This window comes from Amphiprion ocellaris, chromosome 22, assembly GCF_022539595.1.
Source record: "Amphiprion ocellaris isolate individual 3 ecotype Okinawa chromosome 22, ASM2253959v1, whole genome shotgun sequence".
Taxonomy (NCBI): Eukaryota; Metazoa; Chordata; class Actinopteri; family Pomacentridae; genus Amphiprion; species Amphiprion ocellaris.
This window is the reverse complement of record NC_072787.1, coordinates 27,399,899-27,411,387: the sequence shown is the minus strand read 5'-3', so window position 1 is coordinate 27,411,387 and position 11,489 is coordinate 27,399,899. Positions and strand designations below refer to the sequence as shown.

The 11,489-nt window shown below is 37.9% G+C and overlaps 1 protein-coding gene across 7 annotated transcripts in view; it reads left to right on the top strand.

Moving 5' to 3' along the window:
- The window catches only part of unm_hu7910 (un-named hu7910), a 46,755-nt gene that overhangs the window by 26,548 nt on the left and 8,718 nt on the right, over positions 1–11,489 (top strand). For 5 of the 7 annotated variants that reach the window (XM_055007363.1, XM_055007365.1, XM_055007357.1 and 2 more), the window contains 15 exons: positions 230–283; positions 1,639–1,725; positions 2,784–2,819; positions 4,062–4,103; positions 5,035–5,064; positions 5,149–5,181; positions 5,290–5,325; positions 6,338–6,385; positions 6,652–6,726; positions 7,091–7,129; positions 7,218–7,303; positions 9,330–9,416; positions 9,558–9,708; positions 10,716–10,852; positions 10,979–11,077. In XM_055007363.1, the coding sequence (XP_054863338.1) occupies positions 230–283; positions 1,639–1,725; positions 2,784–2,819; positions 4,062–4,103; positions 5,035–5,064; positions 5,149–5,181; positions 5,290–5,325; positions 6,338–6,385; positions 6,652–6,726; positions 7,091–7,129; positions 7,218–7,303; positions 9,330–9,416; positions 9,558–9,708; positions 10,716–10,852; positions 10,979–11,077 (1,040 nt within the window). The remainder of the gene's footprint in view (positions 1–229; positions 284–1,638; positions 1,726–2,783; positions 2,820–4,061; positions 4,104–5,034; positions 5,065–5,148; positions 5,182–5,289; positions 5,326–6,337; positions 6,386–6,651; positions 6,727–7,090; positions 7,130–7,217; positions 7,304–9,329; positions 9,417–9,557; positions 9,709–10,715; positions 10,853–10,978; positions 11,078–11,489) is intronic. The other 2 variants (XM_055007358.1, XM_055007360.1) reach the window with 2 other exon arrangements.

Below are 11,489 nucleotides of genomic sequence, written 5' to 3'. Positions count from 1 at the left end.
GAATCAACATTTAGAGAATTTACTCCGCTGAGTGTCGGTCATATCTCGCTCCACCACAGCTTCCTCCGCTGCTCTTATTTCCCTCCACAGTCTTATCTAAAATTAAACTGTTTTCTGTGAAGTCTCTGTCACACTTATCTGGAAACCACATCACTGCTAGATAATCGAGAATTGCTACAGTTGTGTTTCTTGTTGTGTTTATTTTGTCCTACTGGTTATATTTGAACAGGACTGAAAGAAGCAGCGAGACCAAACCTGGGAGATTCACCTGAGGACAGAACAGGTGAGTGCAAGGCTTTGTGACGGCAGACCTACTGTTGTCTGACCTGATACCTGAGAGAACAGCAGTTTCACCTCATTCCCACCCGGTAATTCCCACCTGAGGGCGAGTCCACCTTACCTGACCCTGCATCAGACAACACCTGAAACCGAGTTACACCAACAAAAGCCTGACCAGCGGCTTCATATCAGCTCCACTCTGCTTCACTTTCCCACCGGGAGCTGGTCAGGCTGGTAAAGCAAGGCACCGACAACGGCAGGGTTTGACTCCCAACGAGCTCTGATGCTTCACAAAGCCACAGTTTTACTCACAGTATCCAGGATGATCAATGTGGGAAAGTTTTAGTAAGGTAATAGTCATAAAACGCAACTTTTAGTGAAGAATTTTCTCTGCTTTATTTGACTTATTAAAGTGACATACTTTTAGAAAAGCTTTGTTTATCAAAAGTAGAAAAATCTAAAAATCCTTCTGCATTCTTTCCAGCTTTAAGAATAAAAATCACAGCCAAATACAAATGATAATTAAAGCTGCAAGTATCGTTGAACGAGTCCTCTGTTTAATTTGACTGATTAAATTGAGCAGACATACTTTTACAAAAAAAAACTTTCGTTATCACAAGTACAAAATCTAAAAAACTCTGCATTCTTTCCAACCTTAAGAATAAAAGCACATATACAGACATTAATTAAAGCTGCAAGTATCGTTGAACGGGTCCTCGGGATGTGGGGCCTGTACAGGTGTGGGATATATCCAGTGTGACAGATATGTCAAAGAGTTGAGACTTAGCTGACCAATGTCAAGGATTAAATCACAAAGTTTCCGACAATGGTACGTTCAAATATAATGGCTACAACTTCCTGTTACCAGTAGGTGGTGCTATGACTATGACTCGCTTTTGGAATGTCAATGACTCTTGTCCAGGATATGAAATTTGGGGCAGATTGGATCATGTGTAGCAGAGATATGAACACTTAAATTGTCATGGTGAGACATCACAGCATCGTGATGTCAAGCACGGTGGTGGCAGCATCATGATGTGAAGCACAGTGGTGGCAGCATCATGATGTGAAGCCGGTGGTGACGGCATCATGATGTTTCTCAGCAACAGGTCCTGGAAAATTGACTTTACCTTCTAGGAATCTGTTTTCACTTCGACATGAAAGAAACTTTTTTTTGGTAAATTCTTGACTTGAGCAAGTTCGACGTTCAATCAGCTACAAACCTGATGCAGCTTTGGTCGTTATTTTAGTTAACCGAGAACCCATCAGACTATAAATGATTCGCTCCGGAACATGTCGACATTCAGACGTTATAGTTGTCATTTTTGTGTTATTATTCTTTCTTCTCGTCCTCCAAAGTTTTAAAAACCAAAGAAACCGGCGAACCTGAACCCGAACAACAAGACGTCAAGCCAACGGAGACTCCGACTGAGGAAACCACATCAGGTTTGTTTACTCTGTATATTTAAAATATGTTGACAAGAATGTGGTGAAAAAAATAAATCTTCTATAGACATTTGCTCCATAAAACCCGGCTGGACTGCTCTGTGGTTTAAGAAATACTGAACTTTATTTGGATTATTAACGATAAAAACTCTAAATTCTAGACTAAATGTTCTCTCCTGGTCTGAATATGTTGGCTGATTCTCATAAACAAAATGCAGAAAGCAGAAGGAAGCGCTGGAAGTTAAAGGTTTAAACTACAAAGATTCAAGAATACAATGAGGGATTTGAGATGAAAATGAAGAAGACTGAAGAATATAAAGACCTCAAGACGAACACAAAGAACTGAAGACGAACACGAAGAACTGAAGACGAACACGAAGAATTCAAGACGAACACAGAGACGAATTCGAGAACTGAAGATGAACACAAGGAACTGAAGATGAACCTGAAAAAGAATGCAAAGAATTCAGGACAAATACAAAGAAAATGCAAAGAATGCGAGACAAGTACGAGGAAGTGTGCAAAGAATTCAAAACAAACATAAAATGCAAAGAATTTAAGGCAGATACTGAGAATACAAAAAGATTGTGGGGACCAATATATGAACAAATTGTAGTGTCAGTTGAAGCCAAGCTGATTAATCGTTTTTATTTAGACTAAACTGACAGACTTTTTGGTGGTTTAAGCTTCTATCTTTGTGGTGCTTGATGTAAAAGTCACACTAACATCCAAGTCACTGATCTGTTGAACTAAAAACATCAGAGTTGCTGATCTATTTCAGAAAGCAGACCAACGTCCATCCTCAAAGATCAAGGTCTGTATTCAACCGCTGTTTATATTTAAGTGTAAAACCTTTTTCCTCCTTGTTTTACTCCTTATCATGGCTGTGCTCTGGTAGAAGAAGGTTCGTGGACGCCCTGGTCTGCTGTCTGAAGACAGATAGAGCAGCTTTTATTCAGAGCAGCTTTTATTCAGCGGCTGTTTGGTTGTCATGTGACAATCAGCTGAATGTTGATTCATGACAGTAACATCTTTGCTTCTGTCTGTGTTCAATCCAGTCTCTGGATCTCAGGATGTGGAATCTGAAATCCAAGGTTGGTGCTGCTGTAGAGATGCTTCATGTCTTCACTGTGGCTGTAGAGCTTCTTCATGTCTTCACTGTGGCTGTAGAACTGCTTCATGTCTTCACTGTGTCTTGACTATGGCTGTACAACTTCATGTCTTCACTGTGGTTGTAGAGCTTCTTCATGTCTCCACTGTGGCTGTAGACTTTCATGTCTTCACTGTGGCTGCAGAGCTTCATGTCTTCACTGTGGCTGTAGAACTTCATGTCTCCACTGTGGCTGCTTCATGTCTCCACTGTGGCTGTAGAACTTCATGTCTCCACTGTGGCTGTAGAACTTCATGTCTTCACTGTGGCTGTAGACCTTCATGTCTTCACTGTGGCTGTAGAACTTCATGTCTTCACTGTGGCTGTAGAACTTCATGTCTCCACTGTGGCTGTAGAACTTCATGTCTCGACTGTGGCTGTAGAACTTCATGTCTTCACTGTGGCTGTAGAACTTCATGTCTCCACTGTGGCTGCTTCATGTCTCCACTGTGGCTGTAGAACTTCATGTCTTCACTGTGGCTGTAGAATAGCTTCATGTCTTCACTGTGGCTGTAGAACTGCTTCATGTCTTCACTGTATCTTGACTATGGCTGTAGAACTTCATGTCTTCACTGTGGCTGTAGAGCTGCTTCATGTCTTTAACGTGTTGTTTGGGTCAGACGTGTTGCCTCAGAAGTCTTTGTCATGGTGCTCATTGCTGCTAAACTCATCCAGGTCCTGGTGATCATAGGAGCTTCAGGAGAAACCAACCAGACTTCTCAGAGAAATCCGGCTGGTTTCTCCTGAAGCTCCTACAATTAAAAGGTGGAACATTTCAGGTCATTAAAGTCCTCAGAAGTCTTTGTCATGGTGTCCGTAGCTGCTGAACTCCCACAATGCTCTCTGCTTCAACATGAACTGTAGTCAGAGTGACGCCACCTCTGGTCTCTACAGTATTAAACAAGAAGAGGCTCCACCTGGTGGAACAACCAGGAACTACAGCTGATCGATGGCGCGTTATCAGGAGGAGGGACTCTGATTGGTTCTCTGTAGCTACAGATGGGTTCTGATTGGTTCTCTGTAGCTATAGATGTTAATTATTCACTAACCTGGATCAGACATCCCTCCTCATCCAGCCACAGATGTGTTTGTTTGTTTGTGTTTATTGTGTGTTTTCCTCATCACGTCCAGTTTACCTGATGACATCATCTGCAGGTGTGTAACTTGTCTACCTGTGTTTCCTCAGCTGCTGTTCCTCTTCCTCCACTGGAAGACAGCTTCGTACCAGGTCAGTCCAGTACTGAGCATTAGGGCTCTATGGGTCATTTCTGGGTCAGTTTGGATCAGTTCTGCAACTCTTTATATCTTTTTTCATGGTTTTAGTGTCATTTTTGTTTTTTGTGCCATTTTTTTGGTCATTGTGTGTATTTTTGCATCTTTGTGTCATTTCTGTAACTTTTTCCCATTTTTGTGTTTTTTTTTGTCTTTGTGTAGTTTGTACATCTTTTGTGTGTTATTTTGCACTCTTTTGTGTCATTTTTGCATCTTTTTATGCCATTTTAGCAATTTTTTGTCATTTTTATGTTTGTATAATATTTTGTGTTTTTGTGTAGTTTGTGCATCTTTTTGTAGCAATTTTTTTGCAACTTTTTGTGTCATTTTTTGTTTTTTCTTTTTTGTCTGATTTTTGTCAGTTTTGTTTCATTTTTATGTGATTGTATCATTTTTATGTTTTTTGTCTCATTTTTTGTCTGTCATTTCTGCAACTTTTTGTGTAATTTTTGCCACATTTTTTGTCATTCTTGTGTTTTTTTGTGTAATTTTTTATTTTTGTGTAGTTTGTGCCTTTTTTCTATCATTTTGTGCCTTTTTTTGTATTTTTTGCCTCGTTTAGTTTTTTTTGTCTTTAATGTTAATTCTGCAACTTTTTGTGTAATTTTTATGTTTTTTGTGTAATTTTTAGTTATTGTGTCATTTGTGAATCATTTGTGTCTTATTTGTGTCATTTTGCCTCTTTTTATGTAATATCTGCACCATTTTGTGTAATGTTTGCATGTTTTTGTGACACGATTTTAACTTTTTTTGGTTTGTTTTTGTGCATGTTTTTGTGTCATTTTTTTCAACTTCTTTGTCAGTTTTATGTGTTTTTGTGTAGTTTGTGCATCTTTTGTGTCTTTTTTGGTTTAATTTTGCCTCTGATATGTGTGTTTTTGTGGTAGATGAACCTGGAGACAGCAAACATCCGTCTGGTCAGTAAAAATCTCCTCCTGGTTTTTCCACTTCTCTGAACGCCGATCGTTTTCACAGTAATCTGTTATTTTCATGTTTTCCAGAGGATGAAACGATGGCGATCGACACCACTGGAGGTGAAAATAGTAATAATATATGATATATAATAATATCTGTGACAACGTCTGATTCTTCTGGTAGTTAGAGAAACACCTGGATGAGATCTGATCTGTTTTCTGTTGCAGTTCTGGTGGAAGAGCCGCCGGCCGAGCAGAGCGACGGTGAGTCCAACAAATTCATTTTTGTTTTCATTTTTTATTGAGGTGAATTTGTGTCTTACAGACTTGGTATTTTTTGTCTAGTTTGTGCATCTTTTATGTCTTTTGTGTGTCATTTTCTCTCTTTTTGTGTCTTTTTTTATGATTTTTGTGTGTTTTTGTCTATTAAAAGTAATTTTTTGCACTTATTTGTTCATTTTTATGTTTTTTGTGTAATTTTTTCCAACTTTTTGCATAGGTTTTTGTCTTTTAGTGTCATTTTTGCATCTTGTGTCATTTTTGCCATTTGTTTGGTCATTTTTATGTCTTTTTGTGTGATCTTTTATCTTTTGTGTAACTTTTGTGTTTTTGTGTTATTTTGCCCCTTTTTTGTGTATTTTTAAAATAATTTTTGTGTCATTTTTTAGGCTTTTTGTGTAATTTTTGCATCTTATTGTGTAATTTTTGCCCCTTTTTTGGTCCTTTTTATGCTTTTTTGTGTAATCTTCTATATTGTGTCATTTATGTATCTTTTGTGCCTTTTTTGTGTTTTTATGATTTTGTCATTTTTTGTCTTTTTATGTGCATCTTTAGTGTCTTTTTTGTGTTATTTTGCCCCTTTTTGTGTGTTTTTATATTGTATCATGTTTTTGTCTTTTTATGTAGTTTTTGCCCCTTTTTTGTCATCTTTGTTTTTTGTGTCATTTTTTGCTTCTTTTGTGTAATTTTTGCATCTTTTGTGTAATTTTTGCTGCTTTTTTGGTCATTTTCATGTGTTTTGTGTCATTTTTTTGTCTGTTTATGTACTTTGTGCATCTTTCATATCTTTTTTTGGGTCATTTTTGCCTCTTTTTATGTATTCTTTCCATCTTTTGTCACAAAAACCCCCAAAACAAACAGGTTTGCTAGAAGGAGAGCTGGAAATTACCAGAAAACAACCAAAATAAACTTGATAACGGAGGAAGTGAGGATCTGGAGGTGATTTTTATGATTTTCTGTGAAATGACATGAACACTGATTTATGTTTGTTCTGCAGTCGAGTCTGAAAAATATCTGACGAGCTCCAAACTCACGCAGGAAGCAGGTAAAGTAAAAAATTACAAGAAAAAAAGCTTTTTAAAAATCCTGATTTGCAAGAGAAAATAATCTGAAATTTTCCAATATTAAAACCAGAAATTTCCCACAAAAAAATTGCTAATCTACAAGAAAAAAAAAATGTTATCTACTGAAATTTAAATTCTACATTTAAGAGAAAAATTTACACGGTAAAAAGTTGTTTATTTTCTGACAAAAATCGATTTATGAGAGAAAAACTTGCAGATTTAAATGGTGTTTTTATTGTGTGGTCAGAACCTGAACCTGAACCTGAACCTGAACCACAGACTGAGAAACCCAAAGAGGCTGAAACTGATCCGGAGGCTGAAGGTCAGAAACGTTTAAAAATCAGCCGTCAGAAGAAAACAAATAAACTCTCCTGCAAAGAAATCGTTTTTCTACTGTCATTTATTTATTGCCTTGTTGTAAATATTTATTCACTTATATATTATATATATATTTCTACATTTATTTTTTTTCTAGATTTAGTCATGTATTTTTATTTATTTATCAAATAGCAGAAAATATTTGATGATCAATATAGCAGAAACTGCCCATTAATTATCATGTAAACACAGATATACAGAAAGAAAATAACCAATTAAATGTAGAAACAGAGAAATATTGTGATTAACAGCTGATGTGTGGAAACATAATGGAACTGATTTTAAATCTCGTTTGTTTTCCTGAACAGCAGCAGAGAAACAAAGCGAAGAGAAGCTCAGAGAAAAAGGTGATTTAACAGATTTAAGATGATAAAATTCCTGCTTTCTGCTTTTTATTCCTCTCACCTCCTGTTTTCTTCACTCTTCCTCCTCCAGCCAAGAAGAAGAAACCAAAACTCCTGAACAAGTTCGACAAAACCATTAAAGCAGAAATCGATGCAGCAGAGAAGCTTCGTAAGAAGGTGGTAAAAATAAAAAACTGCTGTAGTAATATTAATATTAATATTTACGTTTAATGACATTCTAAACTCCCTCAGACAGCAGCGACAAATGCTAACTACACAGCTAAAGTCATAGAAAGATGCTAACTATGTGCTAAAGTTATAGAGAGATGCTAGCTATACGACTAAAGTCATAGAAAGATGCTAGCTACACAGCTAGTCATAGAAAGATGCTAACCACTCAGCTAAAGTCATAATAAGATGCTAGCTATACAGCTAAAGTCAAAACGAGCAAACTACACAGCTAAAGTCATAGGAAGAGCTAACTACACAGCTAAAGTCATAGAAAGATGCTAGCTATACGGCTAAAGTCATAGAAAGATGCTAAACTACACAGCTAAAGTCATAGAAAGATGCTAGCTATACGGCTAAAGTCATAGAGAGATGCTAACCACTCAGCTAAAGTCATATAAAGATGCTAACCACACAACTAAAGTCATAGAAAGATGTTAGCTATACAGCTAAAGTCATAACAAGAGCTAACTACACAGCTAAAGTCATAGAAAGATGCTAACTACACAGCTAAAGCCATAGAAAGATGCTAACCACACAGCTAAAGTCATAGAAAGATGCTAACTACACAGTTAAAGTCATAGAAAGATGCTAGCCATACGGCTAAAGTCATAGAAAGATGCTAACCACTCAGCTAAAGTCATAGAAAGATGCTAACTACACAGTTAAAGTCATAGAAAGATGCTAGCTATACGGCTAAAGTCATAACAAGAGCTAACTACACAGCTAAAGTCATAGAAAGATGCTAGCTATACGGCTAAAGTCATAACAAGAGCTAACTACATGGCTAAAGGCATAGAAAGATGCTAGCTATATGGCTAAAGTCATGGAAAAACAGCTAACTATGCAGCTAAAGTCGTGAAAAGACAGCTAAGTACACAGCTTAAGTCATAGAAAGATGCTAACTACACAGCTAAAGTCATGGAAAGAGCTAACCACACAGCTAAAGTCATAGATGCTAACTATACGACTAAAGTCATAGAATGATGCTAGCTATAGGGCTAAAGTCATAACAAGAGCTAACTATACAGCTAAAGTCACGTTAAAACATCTAAGTACACAGCTAATGTCACAGAGAATGCTAACCACACAGCTAAAGTCATAGATGCTAACTATACGACTAAAGTCATAGAAAGATGCTAGCTATACGGCTAAAGTCATAACAATAGCTAACTACACAGCTAAAGTCATAGAAAGATGCTAGCTATACGGCTAAAGTCATAACAAGAGCTAACTACATGGCTAAAGGCATAGAAAGATGCTAGCTATATGGCTAAAGTCATGGAAAAACAGCTAACTATGCAGCTAAAGTCGTGAAAAGACAGCTAAGTACACAGCTTAAGTCATAGAAAGATGCTAACTACACAGCTAAAGTCATGGAAAGAGCTAACCACACAGCTAAAGTCATAGATGCTAACTATACGACTAAAGTCATAGAATGATGCTAGCTATAGGGCTAAAGTCATAACAAGAGCTAACTATACAGCTAAAGTCACGTTAAAACATCTAAGTACACAGCTAATGTCACAGAGAATGCTAACCACACAGCTAAAGTCATAGATGCTAACTATACGACTAAAGTCATAGAATGATGCTAGCTATAGGGCTAAAGTCATAACAAGAGCTAACTATACAGCTAAAGTCACGTTAAAACATCTAAGTACACAGCTAATGTCACAGAGAATGCTAACCACACAGCTAAAGTCATAGATATTAACTACTCAGTTGAAATCATAGAAAGACAGCTGATTACACAGGTAACTACATGGCTAAAGTCATAGAAAGATGCTAAAAATTTTCAAAAACCATCCCAGATAAGCTAAATACTTTAACCAGCTGCAGCTCCTCTTGTTGTTTATGAAGCTGCTCTTTGTTCCTGCTAGTTTGAGTTAAACTGAAGTAGGTTTTCTTGTTTATTAACCCGTTTATGAACCTGTTTATGAACCCGTTTATTAACCCATTCTTCTTCTTTCAGGGGAAGGTGGACGAGGCGCTGAAGGCATTTGAGGCGCTGGTGCAGCTGTATCCAGAGAGCCCTCGAGCTCGCTACGGGAAGGCTCAGGTACTACACAGTACTACTGCACAGTACTGCTGCACAGTACTACTACACAGTAATACTACACAGTACTACTACACAGTACTACTACACAGTACTGCGTTACAGTGAGCATAGACCAGAAATCAGCACGTGTGTGTTATTCAGGCGGAAGACGATCTAGCTGAGAAGATGCGAAGTAATGACATGCTGCATCGAGCCATCAACAGCTACAGAGAAGCTGCTGAGCTTCCTGATGCCACCGCCGACCTCCTGAGAGCTGCACTGAAGAGACGAGCCGAGAGACAGCAGTTCTTAGGTAGCAAATACGCATGACTGAGCTAGCTGTGGGCTAAAGTTGGAGAAAACTTCTAACTACTCAGCTAAAGTCATAGAAAAATGTTTAACTGCATGGCTAAAATGACAGAAGGTGCTAACAACACAGCTAAAGGCATAGAAACATGCTAACTACACAGCTAAAGTCATGGAAAAATGTTTAACTACACGGCTAAAATGACAGAGGGTGCTAACAACACAGCTCAAGGCATAGAAAGATGCTACCAACAAGAGATAAGTCCTTTATTTCTCCCCACGCCAGGGGAAATTCACATTGTTACAGCAGCTTATGTAGCAATAGACGTAGTAAGCTAAGTTCTTAGAAAGACAGCTAACTATGTACCTAAAGTCATAGAAAGATGCTAACTACACAGCTAAAATCATAGGATACAGATAACCACTCGGCTAAAGTCATAGGAAGACCGCTAACTACATAGCTAAATTCATAGAAAGGCAGCTAACTATGCAGCTAAATTCATAGAAAGATGTTTAACTACACAGCTAAAGTGAAAGAAACAGCTCACTACCTGGCTAAAGTCATAGAATGATGCTAGCTACACAGCTAAATTCTTAGAAAGAAAGCTAACTATGCAGCTATAGTCATAGAAAAATGCTAGCTACCCATCTAAAGTCTTAGACAGAGAGCTAACTATGCAGCTAAAGTCATGCAAAGATGCTAACTACACAGCTAAAGTCTTAGACAGACAGCAAACAATTAGCTAGAGTCATAGAAAGACAGCTAACTACATAGCTAGTGTCACATAGAAACAGCTAACGTCACATAAAGTCATAGAAAGGTGGCAACCTACATAGCTAAAGTGACATTAAAACAGCTAAAGTCACAAAAAGACAGCTAATGTCAAATAAAGACAGGTAACAACACATAAAGGTAGTTAACAACACAGCTAGCATGACTTAAAAACAGCTAAATGCACAAACTTCTCTTAGTGTCTGTGGCTCTGCAGTCTCATGAGATTTTCTGTCTCTCAGGTCGAATGCGAGGGTCTTTGGTGACTCTGGAGAGGTTGGTTCAGATCTTTCCAGAGGACATCAGTCTGAAGAACGACCTGGGCGTCGCTCACCTGTTGCTAGGCGACAACAAGAGCGCCAAGAAGGTGTATGAAGAGGTGAGTGCATGATAGCAGCTTTACTAAACTTCATGTGATTTCAGTGACAGCAGTTTGTTGGTAGCTTAGTGATGTTCTGCTAATAAAGACTTCCACTGAATGGCTCCTTTATGCCCCGCCTCCTAGGTTCTGGCGGTTGCCCCTAGCAACGGTTTTGCTAAAGTTCATTACGGCTTCATTCTTAAGTCGGAGAACAAGATTGCCGAGAGTATACCATACCTGAAGGTAAGCGCGCACATATTTGTTAGTTTGTATGATCATTGTGGCCAAAACACAGCCAAAGTCATCGAAAAACAGCTAATTAGCCAGCTAGCATCCCATAAAGACAGCTAACAACACAGCTAACATCACATAAAGACAGCTAACAACACAGCTAGTGTCACATGAAGACAGCTAACAACACAGCTAAGATCATATGAAGACACGAAATAAAGCTAACAGTACAGGTAGTGTTTAATAAAGACAACCATAAACACAGAAAAGGTCACATAAAGACAGATAATAATGCTAACAATATCATTAACGTTACATGAAGACTGCTAAAAAGACAGCTAAGGTCACATGAAGACAACTAACATCACATAAACACAGCTAAAGTTACATAAAGGCGGCTAACAAGGCTGCAAAAGTCATAGAG